Source organism: Hemitrygon akajei, chromosome 13, assembly GCF_048418815.1.
Source record: "Hemitrygon akajei chromosome 13, sHemAka1.3, whole genome shotgun sequence".
NCBI lineage: Eukaryota > Metazoa > Chordata > Chondrichthyes > Myliobatiformes > Dasyatidae > Hemitrygon > Hemitrygon akajei.
The window spans coordinates 66,164,956-66,187,225 of NC_133136.1; the positions used below are offsets into that span (position 1 = coordinate 66,164,956).

At 40.2% G+C, this 22,270-nt stretch overlaps 1 protein-coding gene across 1 annotated transcript in view; it reads right to left on the reverse strand.

Moving 5' to 3' along the window:
- The window catches only part of nwd2 (NACHT and WD repeat domain containing 2), a 137,929-nt gene that overhangs the window by 24,811 nt on the left and 90,848 nt on the right, over positions 1 to 22,270 (reverse strand). Inside the window, exons 2-3 of the mRNA XM_073064855.1 lie at positions 15,113 to 15,201; positions 12,284 to 12,400 (exon numbers count right to left, since the gene is read on the reverse strand). Of these exons, the coding sequence (XP_072920956.1) occupies positions 12,284 to 12,400; positions 15,113 to 15,201 (206 nt within the window). The remainder of the gene's footprint in view (positions 1 to 12,283; positions 12,401 to 15,112; positions 15,202 to 22,270) is intronic.

Consider the following 22,270-nt stretch of genomic DNA (forward strand, 5'->3'; position numbering starts at 1 on the left):
GTGGCTGCATTCCTCTCTCTGGTAGGTAATGGGGGGGGGGTCAGAGGTGAAATACCTACTGTTAGCAATTCTAAAAGTCTTTCAAATGATGGCTAAGGCTTATACATGGGGACCAGTAGTGATTAATCAGTGAGAAAGATGTCTCCAACTCCAAAAGAATCTGTTCTCTTGGATGCTGTAAAACTTTAATTATTCCATTCAAGATCAACAGTTCCAGAGTTTTCCTTCATTACTTGCACAGAATACTTTGGTATGATTGCTCAGGATGAGTCAGCACTGAAGTGGATATAGATTATGACAGAACATTTTCAGTAGCATACACACCTATGATAGGAATTTGGGATCAGAAGTTTTTCTGTTAGCCTATCTAGACAGCTTTTTTTGAGGTCAGCCAGGCTTCCTATGACCTGCAAGCATGGCTGCTCAGTTTATGCATTGAATTTGCTCTCATTGTTGCTAAATCAGTGTGATTCAAATTGGGCCATCAATGTTAGCCCTCCTTACCTGTATTATTGGTATTAAGCAGCACAAACAAAACAGTTAAGAGTCCTAGAGTAATATAGCACAGTAAAAGACCCTGACTAAGCTCATCCCATTTACCTGCATTTGACCCTAATCCTTTCCTATCCACGTATCTCTCCAAATGTGTTCTAAGTGTTATTGTACCTGCTTCAGCCACTTCCTCTGGCAGCTTGTTTCATATATGCACCACCATCCAACTTGAAGAAATTCCTTTTAAACCTCATGTTCCTTTTAAATCTTTTCCCTCTCACCTTAAGCCTATGTCCTCTGTTTTTGATATCCTTTTCCCTGGAAGAAGAAAAAGGAAAGGCATTCATCCTCTCATGACTTTATGCCAAAACAGGGGGAAACTGTTCTTACTTAAGCTGTATCCATTTTACAGCAAAGCTATTTAAATGGTGATGGAAGCTATTTACCTTAGGTTCTGTTGCTTAATTGAAACCTATTGTCCACTAGGGACATAGAAGTTAAGTAATTAAAAACGGAATTGGCAGTAACACAAGTGACTGCTGGGAAAATTTGTTAAGGAAATGAATCTGACTCATCACTCCTCTCAAATACCATGTCGTACCACAGGTGCTGGAGCAAGTAAGGACAAGGCATTTGATTCTCGATATACTCTTTGTGGTGACATATTTCTCCCTAAGTATGCACAATACTCCAAATGTTAAGTATTAGACCTCTCTATTCTATTAAGTTCTGTGAGTCATCTGTACCCATGTGCTTGTGATGTGTCTACAAGCATTTTCTTCATTGTACCTCTCTGTACTTGTGCATAAGGCAATAAATTTGACTTGACTGTATTGCCAGCAGAGGATGGAATTTGTATCAATTATTTCAGTTTGAATCTATTGTCAGAGAGCATTCACTCCAGCACTGTTGGTCTGGATTTTCTCCTGTGGGCGATAGGTGGGACACTATTCCACCAGTCCGGCCACCAGGTGTCACTGCTGACATTTTCCGGCAGATGGAATGTGTGTGCAGCCTTGTCTGTCAAGTGTACTAGAGAGAGGTATAAACATAATTTAATCCAAAAACATATTTCAGACGATTTCAGCCAAACAATAATAAACACAAAAAACACTGATACGATCTGGGTACACAGCTAGGGGTGTGACTTCAAGTGATTGCTTTAAAGCTTAAAACTTTAAGTGATCACTTTCATTCGCTCTGCTAGAGCAGACAAGCAATGGAAACAACACCTTGCATTTATATAGCCTCTGTAACTCAGGAAAACATCCTAGGACTCATCTTAGTTCCCTCTCACTGGAGAAACAAAGTCCAACAGAAAACCTATCCCATACCCAGCCACATTACAGTGGTGATCCTGAGGTGGGACCTAAGCAGTGCTTCTAACTAGGAGCCAAGTGGGACCTGATGAATTCCCAGCAATCTGTGTTTATCAGTTAATCCAACATACTGCTATACAGCTATTCTGTTGTAAATACTCCCCTGAATTTATCTAATAACTAATGTATCTCAACTTGTGATGATATGAGAATTATCGTTATCTACCTTGTGGCTACCTTACAAAATGTTCAACGATAGCATCTTTTTTCATTTTGGGCAAAGTATATTCAGCCAATATTATTAAAAGATTCATAACTAGCCATTCAATATGCTGGATTTGGGGGCTTGCTTCTCTGCTCATCAAATTACATAATACAGACTGAATATGAAATATTATAGAATAATCTGGGAATTTTGTTTCTGCATATCCTTAAAAAATGTTCATGTAAAGCCCCTCTTAGTGACTGACTTGGCCTCTGATAAATAATGGTAGCCTACAAGCATCCAACAAGGAGACAATCTAAGTAGATTTTTAAGTTGGTCACCGAATCCTGTCTAATCAATACCCTTCTTCTGCTAGACCATGGGAAATATACGGTAGGAGGTTTGTTGAAATGCATGCATTAATTTTCAGACTAATGAGAGCCTCGAGGAGCTGGGGGCTATCATCCATCAAAGCAGATGCACATAGAAGGGATCAGGAAAGGTCAATTGCTCTCTCACGTAAAATCCAATATGATTATCCATGACCTTTGTTAAGACATACTGCTTGATGATATTCCAGTAAAATTTAATATAGAAAGCACAAAGTCTAGCAAATCGAAACATGACAAATTTTAACATTTTGTAGTATTTGTCCATGATTCTATATTGCCTAAGGAGAAATTCAGACTGTGACACTGTATTCCTCTAGTTAAGCATTAAATAACTCTTGGATGCAAGCTGAAACTTGACTTGAAGTAACAATCAAAATGTCAGCATCAAATACAGGATCAAAAGCATAATTATAATTAATAACATTGACCAATTGAATTTTGAATTTCTTGTTTAATTTGGTGACTGGCATCTCCTTCAGCTGGTGCTGAACTTCATGCTCTTGGAGTTTGGGGCAAACATTATTCATTATGCGCTAATGAACTGATCAGCTAATCTGTTAATGAGGAGTCGAGTCCACGAGTCCACTGGAGCAAGGCTTAATTAACAGACAGAAAATGCTTATGGCAAGGCTGTTTCTCTGACAGGAAAGAGGAGAAGAAGTCAGTTTGAAAACTGTTTGAAAGGTACAGTACCTCAGATTATTTATCCTTTCCTAGACAGACAGACCTTTTGAACAATGAGTATATTTATTAGTTGACATTGAGATTTACACCTCTCCAATCCCAGTGATAGTGCAGTGTGTTCACTACATTATTGTTAGCAGATATCTTGATTAATTTTCTGCCCCAGGAAGGCATTGCAAACTTTCAGTCTCTATAATGGGACCATGTGGACAGCAGATCGAAGCAGTGGAAGAATTTTACAATATCCTAAATAACTCAATGTCAGCCACTATAGGCCCCACTTGTGGCAGAGTCTGTGAATCCTGCATAGGATTATTCAGTCTCCTGAGGACTCACAGAACTGGAGCAGAAATAAGTCAACTTTAACCCCAAGGAGCTGCCTAAGAGGGAGAAGGATCAGTTTTGAGTGGTGGGTGATTAATATTAATAATGGCCAGCTTCCAGATAAACACCGCCAGGCATAAATTAGGAATTGCACAGAATCAGTACTGTTTTGGATTAGGCTGTGGAGTATGTATTTGTTTATCAATTGCAAATTTGCCAAATGAGGCAATTGCATGCTTACTGAATAAGTGGTTAATATCAGATCTCAGTGTTAAGCTTAGACAGTGGGCTCTCCTCGATATTGTGCACCAATGTTTGGACAACACAGCAACGCAGATTGTCTTGAAGACTCCATCTGTGTTGTCTAGCTGTAGAGAGGTTATACCTCACCTGGTGAGGATGATTACTGATGATATAGAAGGCTGAAGTTCAGTAAAAACAAGAGGGCAGCAGATATGGAATGCCACTCACTGCTTCACAGGGCATTAATTGTCCAGTATGACTGTTTTAATCACATTGGATGTCATGGTAAGTGCTGATAAATTAAAAAGGTCTTGGAAAAGAAGTAAGTTTGGGTTGGTCTATACGTTCTCAAGGAGCCTGCCTGTTGTAATGCCCCTCTAAATGCAAAGCCCGGAGGAGGAGGAGGAGGAGGTATTGAAATGCCTTAAAACAGAAGCCAGGGAGAAGGAATCAGTCAGACAGCGCACGTCCATAGGTTTCGAAGACACCGACTGGTTTCATACTGGTGTGCAGTACTCTGCAGCTGATAGGAGGTGCTGAGGGCTTGGTTCTTTTTGTATGAGAAATTTGCACTTTGTAGATACTCCTTGCTTGAGGAGAAATTTATTGATGTCTTGTCATTCATTGCTGTTTTCTTGGGATGCCATTAATATCTTAAAGTACAGTCGAGGGTCAAGCTTAGGTAATCTGCGTCTGTCTCAAAAATCAGTCTGACCATTTAATTCTATGTTCATTCCTGCCTCAACAGTGACATCGAGAAGGTAAAATATTCTCTGTGGATCGAAGGTTGCCCAGTACTTGGCCATGCTTTAAGTTCTGGTTAGATTGAGCTGAGAAGAAATTTTTGCATCCAATGGATAGTGAATGTTTGGAATTAACGACTCAAAAGGGCTGTACTGAGCCAGGTGCCAAATTTGTTCAAAGCAGAGATTTTTAAATATTAAAGATTCTGAAATTATGGGACTACTTCTTCTTTAATTATGACATTTCCCAATTCTGTGTGAAAATGAGATTAGAATATTTAGCTAAAATATAATTTCACAAATGAGCAAAATTATGTTTTGTATCTTATTATTATACATAGTTGATCATACCAATTATCTTCCTCTCTCCTTGGTGCATCATTTGATGTGATTCCTGCTATGATTCTGGAGCATTGCTAGAGCTGTGTAAAAGACTCATACAGAGCGATTTAACATCGAACGCATGGAAACGTTCTTCAGTACTATCTGTGTTGCTCGAAACAATAAGCAATTACTGCACAGCAAGAAGCTGTTAAGTGAAGTTTATCATACATAAGCATATACATCACCAGGTAGATTGAATTCAAGTTGTTCCTAAGCCTGAAAAAACTGGTTCCTTAGCTTAAATGTACCAGGAATTCAAATGCAGTGCAAGTATTAAAGAGACCTTTCTAGAAACACTTTTTGTTTTTAAGTTTCAGAATGGACATTGTGGAAACCCAGTCATTCTGAATAATGTGGCAATTTGTGAAACTCACTTCAGTACTTCTATATCTGGTATACCGTACTCCATGGAATGGCATCGTTTTCTGTGTAGTTCTCACCTTGCGCATTAGAACTTGAAGTTGTTATAGAATTGACTACAGATACACTGTGTAAAGGGTTATTCTTCACTTTTTGTTTACTTATTTATCAAAGCACACACTTCAACCATGTGCAGTGAAGCAGGGAGGCTGTTTGATAATTTGGGAGGTCACTACATGTTGTCTCTGACGCAGTGGGTGAGGTGCCTTGTCACTGATCTATTTATCTCTTTGTGCTTTGTGATGGTCCTAAACTCTGTACTGCTTGCACTGTCATTACAGGACAAGTGTCTGAAGCAAGGTGAACCAGCTCAGGTGGCCCTGATGGAGGGGGCAGGGAAAAGGCTCATTTTCAAACACTGCATGCTCTGAGAGTATACAGGGAGGAACTTCCCTGTCTCCAGCTCTGTAAAGTTGACTCTGTGCAGACAGAGCTACATCAAACACCCATGCTTCGACTGCTCTCCGCAAAGCGTTCAGGTCACTGTTACCCCAAACTTTATGTTCTCTGGATCATTCGAGATTGTATATACTGCATATGCTGTCCTCACCTACCGCGATATGAGCCTCCCCATCCAACACATCATTCTCCATAACTTCTACCATCTTCAATGAGATCCTGCCATCAAACAGAGCTTTACTTACCCATGCCCTCTCCCTACCTGTCACCCTCAGCAGGGATCACTCCCTGTGAAATTCCCTTATCCTTTCATCTGCCTCCAGTAATCTCCCTCCTGCCACATATCCCTGAAAGTGACAGAAATGCTATGCCTGTCCATTCACCTCCTTCCTTACCTCCATTTATGGCCCCAAATAGTCGTTCCAGGCAAGATAACACTTCACCTGCGAGTCTGTTGGGGTCGTCTATTGTATCTGGCGCTGTCAATGCAGCCTCCTCTACATTGCTGAGTTGTGGGACTGCTTCCATTCTATCCACCAAAAGTGGAATTTCCTGGTGGCCAACCATTTAAATTTGTAAGCCTATCCTGTTCCCAAATGTCAGTCCATGGCCTCGTCTTTTGCCTCAACGGTGTCACTCTCAGGAGGAGGAGTAACATCTCATATTCTGTTTAGGTAGCTTCCAACCTGTTGGCATGAACACTGATTATCCGTCTGGTACCTTTTTTGTTCTCTCTCCCTTCCCTCTTCTTCTATTCTCCACTCTGGCCTCTTCCTGTTCTCCTCACCTGCCTTGTGCCTCTCCTTCTTCCCTTTCACCCATAGTCCACTCTCTTCCCCTATTAGTTTCCTTCTTCTCCTGCTCTTTACCTTTCCCACCCGCCTGGCTTCACATATCACCTTTAGCTTGTCCTCCTTCCCCTCCCACCACCTTTTTATTCTGGCATCTTTCCCCCTTCAGTTCTGGTCCTGAAGAAGTGTCTTGGCCCAAAACATTGACTATTTATTCATTTCCATTGACGCTGCCTAACCTACTGAGTTCCTTCAGCAGTTTGTGTGTGTTACTGTATATCCCAGATTTCTGAGATCACGGCATTATTGACACCATTTATTATTCCTGTTTAATGAAAAAGGTTTAGTGAGCATCATTTTCAAATCATAACAGTGCCATAAAACTTACTATTAGATGAGGTTTATGCTGGTCCTTCTCTTGGTAGCACCATTCCAAAGTTACTTGCCTGGTCTTTGTAGTGCCCTTGTTATAGTCATAGCCAAGCTGCTCTTCAGTGGATGAATTGTTATGGCCCTGGCAGGTGCCAACAAGCATTTCCGGGTGCCAATTGTTGAATGGCATCACTCTAATTTAAGTGTCTGTGTACATCTGTGAGGGCACCACAGAGAATGAGTAGTCAGTGGAAAATGCTGGTACCCTGATACAGGATAGCTCCATCCAGCTGCATGACACTATAGGCATCCTTTGGGATTCATGTATCTAATAGAATGGCATTCTCATTTGGGACAATGAAGATTACGTCACTGCTATCCTGGTCCCTTGATCTGTAATTGGCTCAAAGATGGTACTGTCTGTGTCTTGATGGCAAGAAAGTACTTTGTGTTGGCAGCTTGCTCATCCTGATGAGAGTGGTCTGTTTTAGGGTGACCACAAGCAGATACCTGGTGCAGACTGAGAACCTGATGCAGCTTACACATAATGACCAGTACCTCAGTAGATGCAACAATCTTCTCTTTCTGTCCAAGTATAATAACAACTTTTAAAAGCCAGCTGGACAGTTCCATGGATCGGAAAGTTTTCAGAAGATTATGGTTTAAGTGCTGGCAAATTGGACTAGCTTGGATGCAACACCTTGGTCGACAAGGACCAGTTGGACCCTGCTGATAACTCTATGAGTTGCTCAGTGGGAGTGTAAATGTCACTGAGGTGCTGACAACTTTCCAATGAGAAAGGATGTGTTTCTGATTCCCTATAGAGTCCTGTTAGAAATACATTTCTCTAATACTCATTCTCTTCTCTTGCAGCTCACTGATAGGCTGGACAACAGATCAAACATTTCCATATGTAGTCTTCACAGAATTCATGGTCGTCACCCAAGCTTTATGGAACAAAACTAATATGCAAACTCACCTTCAGGAGATCTGACACTTTAGCATCACTGGTCCCCTGACCCATGTCCCTCAGCCTAGTCCTTGCAGTGCTAACATCTGACTGGTACTTGGATTTGTCAGGCAATGCCTCTTGGCTGTTATCTCATTTAGAAACATGGAAAACATAGAAAACATATAGCACAATATAGGCCCAAAGTGTGTGGAATGGGCTATCCGCGGCGGTGGTGGAGGCAGATACAATAGGGTCTTTTACGAGACTCCTGGATGGCTACGTGGAGATTAGAGAAATAGAAAGCTATGGGTAAAGCCTAGGTATTTCTAAGATAGGGACATGTTCAGCACAGCTTTATTTAGAAACAGCACAACTTTCGGCCCACAAAGCTGTGCTGAACATGTCCCTATCTTAGAAATACCTAGGCTTTACCCATAGCTTTCTATTTCTCTAATCTCCACGTAGCCATCCAGGAGTCTCTTAAAAGACCCTATTGTATCTGCCTCCACCACCGCCGCGGATAGCCCATTCCACACATTCACCACTCTCTGTGTAAAAAACTTTCTCCTGATATCTCTCTGTACCTACTTCCAAGCACCTTAAAACTATGCCCTCTCATGCTAGCCATTTCAACCCTGGGAAAAAACCTCTGACTATCCACACAATCAATGCCTCTCATTATTTTGTACACCTTTATCAGGTCACCTCTCATCCTCCGTTGTTCCAAGGAGAAAAGGCCAAGTTCACTCAACCTATTCTCATAAGGCATGCTCCCCAATCCAGGCAACATCCTTGTAAATCTCCTCTGCACCCTTTCTATGGTTTCCATGTCCTTCCTGTAGTGAGGCGACCAGAATTGAGCACAGTACTCCAAGTGGGGTCTGACCAGGGTCCTATTTGCAAACTAATTGATATCAGGGCTGTAGTCCTTAAAGAATACTTGCTCAGTAAACCACAGTGTTAAGGTAGCTACCTGAGATATCTTCCTTCTCTAAGGACTGGGATGCAGACCGAGTATCTAGTATTCCCAGTGACTCTGTAGCAATAATTCCTGGAGGAGAATGGTGATGATGACAGTGTGCTTCACCACATGTGTATGCATCCAAAAACTAAACATTTATTATGCTCTGGAAAGCAAGTTATGAGGGTGGGAAGCCTTCCAGAGGGTTGCTTAGGAATTTGACTTCCTCTCAGTTTCAGCATTAGGCCCTTAGCTCAGTCTGGTGAGCCTGTGGAAAGGTTCACCATGTCTGCAATGCAAGGTGGTGATGTCAGCACACAGGAGGGAGATTAAAAATCTGGTTGAGTGGTGCCACAACAATAACTTTTCACTTAACGTCAGCAAAACTGAAGAACTGATTATCGGCTGACTGGAGCAAGAGGCTGGAGCTCCTCATTAGGGGAATGGGAGTGAGGAGGGTCAGTAGCAATAAATTCCATGGTGTTAACACACCAGAAGATCTGTTCTGGGATCGGCACATAAGTCAGCAAAAAGAAGGCATGACAGTGCCTTTACTTTCTTAAAAGTTTGCGTGGATTTGGTATGTCACCAAAAACTATGACAAGCCTTTATAGATAGCCAGTGGAGAGAAGCCTAACTGGTTATATCATGGCATGGTATGGAACCACCAATGGCCAGGAACAAAAAAGACTACAGAAAATGGACAGACCAGTCTATCAAAGGTGAACACCACCCCACCGCCCCCCACCACCACTGAGTATATTTACAGGAAACACTCCCAGAAGAAAGCAAGCAACTTCCATCGTCAAAGGCCCCTACCATCCAGGCCATGTCCTTTCCTCACTAATAACATTCAACAAGGAGGTACAGATGCTGTAGGTCCTACACCACCAGGTTCAGGAACAGTTACTACCCTACAACCATCAGGCTCCTGAAATGGCTTGGATGCCTTCGTTCACCAGTGCTTTGAACTGATTCTACAATCGACAGATTCACTTTCAAGGACTCTCTACAGGTTCAATTATTTTTACTTTGAACAGTTTGTCTCTTTTGCCATTGGTGTTTGTCAATCTTTATTTATGGTGGTATATGGTTTGTCAATCTTTGTTTATGTTAGTATATGGTTTGTCAATCTGTATGGTATAATTTCAATGTAGTATATGGTATCATATGTACTTTGATAATAAATTTACTTTGAACTGTTATTAGAGTATCAAAGTGTTCACAATGATTGCTGCAGTTTGGTTGTTGTGTCTGACCTATCAGTCATAAAAAGTGCTGAGGCTATGAGGAGCATATAATGACAGGAACTGCCTTGGTTGTCATGGGCTTGCTGTTGGTACATGCTTGTGCATTGTGTGCTGTGAGCTGTTGGATAGGAGTTGCATCTGCGTTATAGTTTATCAGCTACAGTTAGAAAGTTCAGACCACTCACGTTGACAAAGGAAGGTAGATCATAGAGTTACTTTCTATATTAAGCCCAGATCTGGGAAATCTCACTCCATCAGGTTGATCACCTGCTCCAGTGTACTTTGCCTGCCTGATTCACATCATGTAACTCTTCTTTCCTACCTTTGACAGAAGAACAGCAGGGTCTTGGTCCAAGAAACAACAGGCACAACCTTTGCATTCCACTGCCTCTTTCTGAACTAATTCATTGCAACGTCTCTCAGACGTGAAATTGCTGTGGCTTAGTGGTCAGGTGTTCTTTAAGGACGGGAAGCCTGATGACAATTAGTGCATGAATCAGTTGGCAGCTGCGAGGTACTACAGGACTAATGATAGCAAAACGTTCAGCAATAAATTCAATGAAATGCAGCACGTACACACTTATCTGAATTACATCCCAGCTGCACCAATAGGAACTGGTGAGAAAGAATCCCTCACCCACAATGCTTTTGTTAGGGTTGGCTGAAAATATCAGAGTTTATTCTTGGATTTTAAAGGTCATGAACTCAAGGGAAAAGAGATGTAAACTTGAGTTATTTCATGCCGTGTAATCTCGAAACCTAACAAATATACAAGAAAGAGGTTTCAGTTTGAAAACTCTTTAGCAGCACTGGGAGAGAGATAAAATCCTATGGTGTTACAGGAAAGATACTGGCATGGATAGAGGAATGGCTGACAGGCAGGAGGCAGTGAATGGAAATAAAAGGAGCCTTTTCTGGTTGATTGCCAGTGACTAGTGATGTTCCTCAGAGGTCAGTATTGGGACCGCTACTTTTCATAATGTCAATGATTTGGATAATGGAATTGATGGCTTTGTGGTAACGTTTGTAGCAGGACTTAAAAGACAAATTGGAAGAATGGGCAAAAATGTGACAGGTGGAATACAGTACTGAGAAATGTATGTAATGCATTTGAACCTTGTTGATGACCCCAGAGGGGATGATATTAAGATAAATATTATATTCATGTGTCACCATAATACTTGATGAGGGCAAGGTTTACAGACTCTGTCTCACAAGTAGGACCTTGTATTCAGAACTGCACAACTTTCTCCGACTGCTGAATTTATCTAATCTGTAAATATGTATTTCCTAGTCCCTATATGAGGAAATTAATGTGGTGGCGAAGGAGCTGTGACATCTGCAAGGATTTATGATTTTATTGAAATGGAAAGTACCTCAATAATTGTAAGGGTGTAATCCAGATCTGTCTGGAAATAGAGATAAAATATCCTTATGCATTTCATATAGTCTGCCACGTCTGTGAATATTGAGCTTTTGAAATTTCATTCTGATTACTTATAGCATGATGAAGAAATTGATTTTGACAAACATATTTAAAGGAATTAAAGAATATAAAAAGCCTGTATATTTATTTGTCCTTTTAGTATTTTAGCATTGTCAGAATCCCTACGTTGTCCGGAACCTTCTGGAATGGATGAGTCATCTTCAAGTGGTACCTCCAAGGTCTAGGTTCTCAATACCAACTCTGTACCATCTTGGTTATCTCATAGTGTTCATCTTTAAATTTAGCCTATCGACTGTCAATTCTATATTGGGTCTTCTTGCTCATTTAAGTATCAACTTTAAAAGAAATTATGAGCAAAGACAAACTCCAGGAGGCTCTGGCTAATAGAGTGCAAGTGCAATACCATTTGTTAAATTAATTGAACTGGTCTCTCATCTCATCCAATTATTAAATCAGGAATGGGTCAGACATGCAACAGTAGGCTTATTGGAAATTCACACATATACTGTTAACAAATTTTCAATTATTGTTAATCCACTTGCAGATTTCCAATTAACCTTCCACATGTGAAGTCCTGCTGATACCAACTTTTATGACCTTGGCTTCTTCTTCTGCTGACAAATTGATGATCAGAATTTAACTTCAAAAAGGTCAAGTTCAACAGAGGGATGAAAGAATGCTAATCATATCAAACGCATCATATCCTAATCTCCTACTGAGCTTTGGAAATCCACACAAACATTTTCTTTCTTTTCCTCTTTCATCTGTATTACCACATGCTTCAAGCATAGCAACGTTGCATAATAGTCTGGGGAGAGAGGATTAAATGCAATCATTTGAAAACTTCAAGCTCTGAAGCAAAACTTAGAACTTTGAGCATTAAATGTAAATAGTTATATACCCACAACAAAACATGGACCAGCAGAGGTTTTCAGGCAATCTTCTAAAAGCCTCATCCGAATTCTGTGGAGTTCTGGCTTATCCCATTCTTCCGAATCCAATCCCCAGTAAACATCTATTACCTGCAATTTTGAAGTATGAATAGTAATCATCGATGATATATAGCTATTTGCATAAAGTGTATGAACAATAGAGAAAGCAATAGTAGCAAATGAAGTGCTGGGTAACCAGAGGCCCTGAAATTTCCATTTGACAAACCAGTTTACCAAAAACCAGTACTTTTTGTGTTGGTCCACGTAGTTCAGTGTAGTTTTTATATTGTTCATGTAGCACCATGGTCCTGAAAAACGTTGTCTTGTTTTTACTGTGTACTGTACCAGGAGTTATGGTCGAAACAACAATAAAAAGCAACTTGACTTGACAGAAGTCTATGGGCTTCTGATTTATTTCTTTAGCGATACAATGGGGAAGAGGCCCTTTCGGCCCTTCGAGCCACACTGCCCAGTAACCCCACACAAACCCAATCAGGGGAAAATGTACAATGACCAATCAACCTGGTAACCTGGTACTTCTTTGGACTGCGCTGAGGAAGCCAGAGCCCTCAGGGAAAACCCATGCATTCTACTGGGAGGACATACAGAGACTCCTTACAGAGGATGCCGGAAATGGACTCCGAACTCCTACGTTGAGTTAGTATTCCACTAATGGCTACACTACCGTGGCACCCATGATTCTGCAAGTGGTTGGAAAGGGCAAAATAATGACGATTGACAGAGAGAACAGATGATGCAATGTCTGATCAAAACTGCCATAAGTCAGTTCCAAGTGTGCAAACAAATAACTTCTCTGAGAGCACAGAGGATGTCTTGGTGAGAGAAACGCAAACACCAAGGGGTGAGATTAACAGGATGAATCGAGGAAACAAATTTTGAGGAATGAGTAAAACAAACTCTCCTGCGCAGTTATATTATTTCAATAAAATTTCTATCTTCCTCAAATATCCCACTGCAGTTTAAAAGCTTCTTGACAATATTTGCACCAGTCTCTGAAATCTCTAAGTTAGTAATTGAAATAAATCCTTTGAGATATTTAAATTACAATTCTTACCACAACTCAAGATGCTGGGTACCAAGCAGGAAGTGATAACTGATAAGCTGGCGGAGAAGAGCTTCAGTTGCTGATGTTTGCATCCGTTAGTACAGTCCCAATAATTCAGACAAAAAGTTAGTTTAGTGTGATTGTTGCTAGCAGAGGAGAATAACACAAAGGTGTTCCAATTGTGCAAAAGGTCAGAAATGCAAGAAATCTATGACTAATATTCGTGCTCTGTGGCATTAAAGGTGAAGCTAGATGAATCTGGTAAACCTGAGGAAATATTAATATCTCACATTCTTGTATTTGGTTTAAATATCTAGTGTTGTATCAACTGACAGGAGGCTAACGGAAGTGGTGAACATGGTGAAGATTAAATGAAGTGGGTATAGAGCTTCTGATGGCAGAAGGAAATATGATTGCACACTTCAATTCACTCCCGATGGTCCTTCCTTCTACCTTTCTAATGACAATACTGATTCTCCAAAATGGCCACTTAAAAATCTTAAAACCAGCTGGAGAACTGTATCTAACACTTGGAATCAGCAGTACTAAAAAACAGTAGTGCAATTATTTAGTGAACTGAATGTAGTACGTGGTGCTGCAGTTCGATGTGCCCAAGCTACTGTGAAATTTAAACCCTACTTCACACATCATTATACAAGTGCACATTTAATGACAGTATGAGTTTAATAAGTGAACATACTGTGATGAAAATTGTTTTCCACACTGATGCCCAATTTGCTTTTCCATGCCGGTGCACTTTAACAGATGAAATTAAAAAGAAGCTGTTTCGTTCTGGCTCCCTGTATAGGCAAAAGCTCCAAACTTTCTTACAAGGATGCTATCGGCTGCAATGGTTTAAGGAGATTCTTCAAGCTAATAGGAGCCCAGGAACCAACTGCTTTCAGTCTGGATTAACTCAGTGGCAGAACAAAAAGTCTTTCATTTTGCCTCAGGCTCAGTACCGGACAAGGCAATTAGCAGTTTACAATTAGGCAGAGCACAAATATAAAATGTGATGGAAAGATTTAGATAATATACAGATAATGTCTCATAAATCCAGTAATTGAAAAAAAAACTTTCATCAGAAGCATTATTAAACACATTTTCTTTCATTGACTTCAATCAAATGAAATCAGTAGGCCATTTTGCTTTGATTATGTCACTACCCAGCACCTGAAGACAAACACTTACATGACCAGATATTACTGTGGAGGCAAAATAATGTTCTTACTTTCATACATTCCAAAATAAACATGAATTTATTTACTGTAACAATTGCTTGATGAAAAGTATTGTTTAGTTGTCATCGGCGTGATAAGGATTGAAAATGTATGCTGCTTTTTCCTTTCAAACACTTTGTAATTGATGATATAGTTGATTGTATTCTGCCTCATACATGACTACAACATCTATAAAAGCATTGAAAGAGAAAAAAACAAGCTTTATATGAGGGTAGGAGTTTGTTTACCCCTTTAGGAAGAACAATCTGGGCAGCTAAGCCACCTAACAGACACCTGTATGCACATTGCCACAAAGAGAAAGATCAAAATAATATGGCAGTGATGATCTCAGGATATGTCACAACACTTCACAGTCAATGAAATGTCGCTGCTGTTGTAACACAGAGGGAATTGCAGTATAAATGTACAGGACAACTGTTCAGCTCACACTCCCAACAATTTCTAATCATTTGCTCATCGTTCATCCTGCCCAGGTGTGAATGTTCTCTCCATTACCTGGAATTCAAGTCCATAGTTTTCCCTGCAGAATTCCCGCAGTTTAGGGTACACATGCTCCTTCAGTGACTTCCTTTCTGCTTCTGTGTCTGTGAGGAGATATGCATCAAAGCACCACAAGTTATTTCCAACTGTCAAAATGGAAAGAGGGTTTATTTTCATGGGCAAAAACATATAGTGGCCAGGGAAACATGCAGCTTTTTCTGGAAAACAGTAAGAACCACTCATGTTTAATAATTAGTAAAAAAAATCATCACCTGAAAAGTTGTGTGCCTTGTACTTTCAAAGATAGAGGTATGAAAAGACACATCAGAAAAAAAACAATCATAACAGAATTTTGTTTCAGTATTTTAAACACAGTTGGTAGCATTTATAATTTCTACGTTGATTTTGTCACTTTTGAAAATATTCCATCAACCTATGTGGTAATACAAACATTTTTAACTTAGACCAGGCACATACAGTATTTCAGATGTCCTCACTTTTGCAAGTGCATTTGAATAAACTTCTACATCTAAGCCTTGAGTCCTTTTATAGACTTTATTTGTCACAGCTTCAAAATTACTTTGCATAAGACCAACACAGATACAATCTTCATAACGTTTCCATAACTTCTCCCTATTAGTCAAAAAATTGTTGTTTGTTTTGATGCTAGAAAATGATCTGATAAGTTTTCACTATTTTTGAAGCTACAGCACCACGATCAATTGTTCCATAGACCAGCCCATTACATTCCTATTCTTTATCATTCTCTGACTAGAATCTTGTCACCCTGCTAGAGATAAGTTATACTTTTATTAGCAAGTAAGATTATCTAAGGGAATGCATCTTGTTTCAGTCAGCAGTGAAGCGACAATATATACAATTCACCATGAAACCCACAAACAATGGCATGGTTTTCCCTCTTTCTATTGTCATTTGTTCCCACACACCACCTGTTGGGGATCTGGTGCCCCAGCAACTGATATCACCAGGTAGGCTAAGTCACCAATCAGGTCGAAGAATACTCAGTAAAAGTTGGGCAAGAAGTAAAATGCCCTGTTTTTTATTAGCTGAACCTACCTGAAGTTGGCTCACTGTTCAGATGCCCTTGCATTTACCTAATCTGAATATCAAGGTCAGACCGATGCTGGCCCTTTACACCCAGGTCATAGCAATGGGAAGCACAGTGTAGAGGTCTCATCTCTGGAATGCTCCTGACGGGCTTTGATGGGTGACAAAGATGTGAGCGGAGCCTTGCCTTCTGTCAAAGTTCTCAAAGCTTTAATCATTTTTGAGACATTTAAAAACAATTAAAATTTACATAACATACACAAAATGCTGGTGGAACACAGCAGGCCAGGCAGCATCCATAGGGAGAAGCGCTGTCGACGTTTCGGGCCGAGACCCTTCGTCAGGACTAACCGAAAGGAAAGATAGTAAGAGATTTGAAAGTAGTGGGGGGAGGGATCTCTTACTATCTTTCCTTTCGGTTAGTCCTGACGAAGGGTCTCGGCCCGAAACGTCGACAGCGCTTCTCCCTATGGATGCTGCCTGGCCTGCTGTGTTCCACCAGCATTTTGTGTGTGTTGTTGTTTGAATTTCCAGCATCTGCAGATTTCCTCATGTTTGCTCTTAAAATTTACATAAATTATTTTAAAAAGATACTTACAGGACTAGGTATATATATAAAACTAGGGTGTCTAAGACTTTTGCACAATACTGTATTATGTCTTTCCATTTACAAAATCACACTTAATACTACTGATCTAATACAAAGTTAAGTACTCTTAGTTCTGTTCCCAACCACCTTCCTATCTTAACCAATATGTAGTACTGTGCAAATGTCTTAGGCATCCTAGCAATAAATATATGTATATATATATATACACACACCAAGACTTTTGCATAGTACTGTATAGTCACCCTTTGTTTTCTGATTCATTAACTTTGTATTTCCAGTGACATCTGACCCAACATCAGGTCTGACTGGGCATGACAATGGAAAGGTAGGTCCCTAGTGTAACCATTGCTTCCATTAGCACAATAGATAACACAGAAGAGGAGTAGGATATTTCTTAACAACACCTGTTATATTTTTGTGTTTGACTATGCATCTACAGATATCAGAACTGGCACCAACTTTGCAGATGAACCACAGTGCATACTGACATTTTAATTGTCTTTACAATTGTGAATGACTGTTACTTAATCACCTGTGTTGCAGCCATCATTTATACACTATTATAACTCAGATTGACTAGTTCGGTGGATCTGAGGGTTAAAAAAAATCATAACATCATGCAAGTGTATAACCAGGCATGTGCTCCTGGTGTTGACGTCAATGAAATTTGCCGATGATAACACTGTTTTTGGCAGAATCTCAGATGCCTCAGAGCTGTACAGGAGTGAGTTAGATCAGAGAGTTGAGTGGTGTTGCTGCATCAACCTCACACTTAAGCAAGGAAGACCAAAGAACTGATTGTGGACTTCAGGAAAAGGAATTGGGGAGAACACACACCAGTATTCATTCAGGGGTCAATGGTGGAAAGGGTGAACAGATTCAGGGTCCTGGGAGTCAAGATCTTCAAGGATCAGTCCTGGGACCAACACATTGATGCATTCAAGAAGATGGTATACCAATGGCTCTACTTTGTTAGGAATGTGAGGAGATTTGGCAGGTCACCAAAGGCTCTTATAAATTTCTATAGAGGTATGGTGGGGAGCATTCTGACTTCTTTTATCACACCCTCGAATGGAAGCTCCAATGCACAGGATCACAAAAAGCTGTAGAGAGTTATATGCTCAGCCAAGTCCATCATTGGCACAAGACTCACAACCATTCAGGACATCTCCAATAGTGGTGCTCAGTAAGTCGGTATCTATCATTAAAGATCATGAGAGCACACTTGGAGTATTGTGCGCTGTTTTGAGCTCCTTATTTTAGAAAGGATATATACTGACATTGGAGAGGGTTCAGATAAGATTCACAAGAATGATTCTAGGATTGAAAGGGTTACCGTGTGAGGAACGTCTGGCAGCTCTTGGGCTGTGTTCCCTGGAGTTCAGGAGAATGAGGGGGGATCTCATAGAAACATTCTGAATGTTAAAAGGCATGAACAGATTAGATATGACAAAGTTATTTCCAATGGTAAGGGAGTCTAGGACAGGATTGAAGGACATCCATTTAGAATAGAAATGCAGATAAATTACTTTAGTCAGATGGTGGTAAATCTGTGGAATTTGTTGCCATTAGTGGCTGTGGAAACCAAGTCATTGGGTGCATTTAAGGCAGAGATAGATAGGTTCTTGATAAGCCAGGGCATCAAAGGGTATGGGGAGAAGGCAGGGGAGTGGGGATGACTGGATGAATTGGATCAGCCATGATTGAATGGTGGAGCAGATTCAATGGGCTGAATGGCCTACTTCTGTTCCTATATCTTATGGTCTTATGGTCTTACCATCATCATCTGTGACAAGGTCTCTTCTCTTTACTACCATCAAGGAGGAGGTACAGGATCATGAAAACTCTATCTCATTCATTCCAGAACAGCTTCTTCCCCTCCTCCATCAGATTTCTCAACAATCCGTGAACCCATTATTCCTCCTTTTCACAATATTTGTTGATTTTGGTAACTTACATATATATTTTTATGCCTTTGTATTTCATTTCATTTAACACTTGTTCATTGTGATACATCCAAAAAAGCTGAGAAGTCAACATTTACTTAGCATTCTGGTTACAAATGAGGAGGAAGTCACAGACTGCATGCGAATGATCTACTCTTATTCTCGCTGATCTCTTGTCCAGGCTTTCCCAGTTTCAGTTACATCACTTACTTTAAGTTAATGAATTGAAGTGTAATGGAAATCTCAGTTTTCAAAACAGAGGCAATGGAAAAATGTATTCATATCTGAGCTCCATGAGAAAGGTCAGCATTTGTTGCCCGTCCAATATGGCCACGTTCTTCAACTGCTGACGTTCTTTTGTGAAGAAGCTACAGCATTAAGAGCTTTAGCACTGGCAGTGAAAGAATGGCAATATGTTTCATGTCAGATGTTGTGTGACTTGGAGAGCAAATTGGTGCTGGTGTTCCCATGCACCTTTTGTACTGGTCACCCTAGCTGGGAAATGTTCTAGGTTTAGGAGATGCTGTCAGAATACAATATACAGAACAGGAGCAGGTAGAGGCCATCCAGTCCCTCAGTATGGCCCTGCCATTCAATATGATCATGGCTGAACTGTGATAAAATTCATAAAATTAGTCCTCAATATGTTCTGAGTATTTCAGCTACCACTAATACAAACAAATTAGCATTTATTTCTTCTCTTTTGTGCCAGTTTCCCACAGTCCTCAATTCCCTAATTTTTGAAAAATTAATCTCCTTTAAATCATAATATTTAATATGCTGAATGATCTGGCCTCCACAGCCCTTCAGAGCAAATGATTCCGGAGATCTTTCCGCCTCTCATGCACTCTAATCTTAAATATGGCAACTACACTCAGTAGCCACTTTATTAGATACAAGAGAGAAACAAGGTGTGACCTCCTGCTGCTGTAGCCATTCAACTGCAGGGTTCGACGTGTTGTGTGGTCAGTGATGCTCTTCTGCACACCTCTGTTGTAACATGCGGTTATGTGAGTTATTCTCGACTTCCTGTCAGCTTAACTAATCCGACCTCTCTCATTAAAATTCAATTTCACCATAAAACTGCCACTCACTGGATATGCTTTTTCTCGCACCACTCTCTGCAAACTGTTGACACTGTTGTGCATGAAAATCACAGAGATCAGCAGTTTCTGTGATACTGAAACCATCTTGTCTGGCACCAACAATCATTTCATGGTCAAGGTCACCTAGGTGATATTCTTTCCCCATTCTGATATTTGGTCTGGACACCAACTGAACCTCTTGGTCACGTCTGCATGCTTTTTTGCATTGAGCTGCTGCCACATGAGTGGCTGATTAGATGTTTGCATTGGCATGCAGGTGTACAAGTTCTGAGGTTCTCCCACTAGTGGAAAGATCCTTCCCTGCCAAGTCTCCTAGAGTTCTTAAGACCAACGGAGCATTAGAAAAGGAAGAATGAGATGCCAATTAATCATGGTGCTGAGTTTCCTGAGAACTGTTGGAACTGTACATGAGGAGAGGTGGAGAGGGTTTTCTAATATACTCCTGACTAGTGCTTGTGAGATGCTGAACATAATTTAGGGTGTCTGGAGGTGAATAATTCATTGTGGGATACCGGGACTCTCAGCTGTTCTTTGAACCATAGTACTTATGTGATCAGTCCAGTGGACTTTCTGGTTATTAATTGTCCCAGAGTTTGATAGTAGGAAACTCATGAATGGAATGCTAGTAAATGTCATGTGTAGGTAATTAAGCCCCCTTATTGGAGATGTTCAATATTTGCCACTTGAGTCGCATGAATACTTATAAACTTATGTGAGAATTTTTAGTCAGTCTTGCTACATGCATGCCTGGTCTGTTTCCTTTTGTGAGGTGTAGTGAATAGATTTGAACACTGTGCAATAATCAATATGCCATCCTAAATCTGACATTTCCTTGGAAGGTCTTTGATGAAGCAGCTGATGGTGGTTGGGTCTGAGACTGCCCAGTGGCACTCCTGCAGTTACTGACCTCTGACAATCACAACTACCTTTCTTTGTGTGAGGTTTTGTTCTTCATGCCATTGACTTTAGTTTTCTTCAATTGGTGGCTGACACATTCAATCAATCTACTCCTAGACTACTTTCACAGCGTGCTACAAAAATGTGAAAAAAATATTAAATCCATTTTGCACACAATGAGTTGAAGGAACCGGTTGCATCTAAAAGCAGAAAATTCTGAAAGTATTCACGGTCAATAATCTCTCATCTGAATTCTGATAAAGTGTCTTTGACCTATAACATTAATTTTTTTCATTCTCTGCCGATGCTATCGGACCCACTCAGTAATTTCAGCATTTTCTATTTATATTTCAGATATCTGGTGTCTGCAGACTTTTTGCTTTAGGATTGGTGTTTTGCTGATAATCGTAAATTGATCTTGTTGTATATTTGTGATCACAACATTGTTCATACTGTTAAATTCAATACAGTCTTTGCTCTCATTGCCAGCTTCTTATCATCCAATATTTATGACAGGACAGGACATTTTGACCTACTGATTAGTATTCCTTCAGTGAAAGTGCTGTGAAACTTGCCTTTCTTTATGTATAATAGACATTTTGTAAATTGTTATACACTCAGTACACTCACTTTATTACATACCTCTTTACAACAGCACGTTAATGCAAATATCTAATCAGTCAATCATATGACAGCAACTCAATGCATATGAACATCCAGACATGGTCAAGAGATTCAGCTGTTGTTCAAACAAAATGTCAAAATGGAGAAAATAGGTGATCTAAGTAACTTTGACCATGCCAAATGTGGTCATTTAAGTGCCTCAGAAAATGCTGATCTGGGAGTTTCCTACTCATCAGTCTCTTGATTTTACATAGAATGCTGCAAAAAACAAGCAAAAAAAAAAAAAAATCCAATGAGCAGCAGTTCTGTGGGTGAAAACAGCTTGTTAATGAGAGTGGTCAGAGGAGAACGGCCAGACTGGTTCAAGCTGACAGGAAGATGACAGTCACTCAAATAACCACTGGTGTGCAGAAGAGCATCTCTGAATTCACAGCACGTCTAACCTTGAAGTGGATGGGCTACAGCATCAGAAGACCATGAACGCACACTCAGTGGCCACTTTACTAGGTACAAGAGGTACCTAATGAAGTGGCCACTGAGTGTAAATATCTATGATTGAACTTATTCTATTGGCTGCTCACAATATTCAAGATTCAAGATTGTTTAATGCCATTTCCAGTCCACAAGTGTAAAGGAGAACAAATAGTTGTTACTCCAGATCCAATTCTGCACAAAAGACAATAAGGTAAATAATGCCAATAATAAAAACACAATAAATATAAATACGCGAGATAGCTTTTGTACATAGATTGTCTGTCCTTCAAGTGACACTAGGCACAGGAGTGTCTATGCATAAAGTGGCTGACAGACGATAAAGTGGTGGTTTGGGGTGTGTGGAGGGGTGGGTTAGTGAGTGAAAGTGTCCATCAGCTTGGGGAAAGTAACTGTTTATGACTCTGAGTGTCCTGGCATCAAGGTTCTG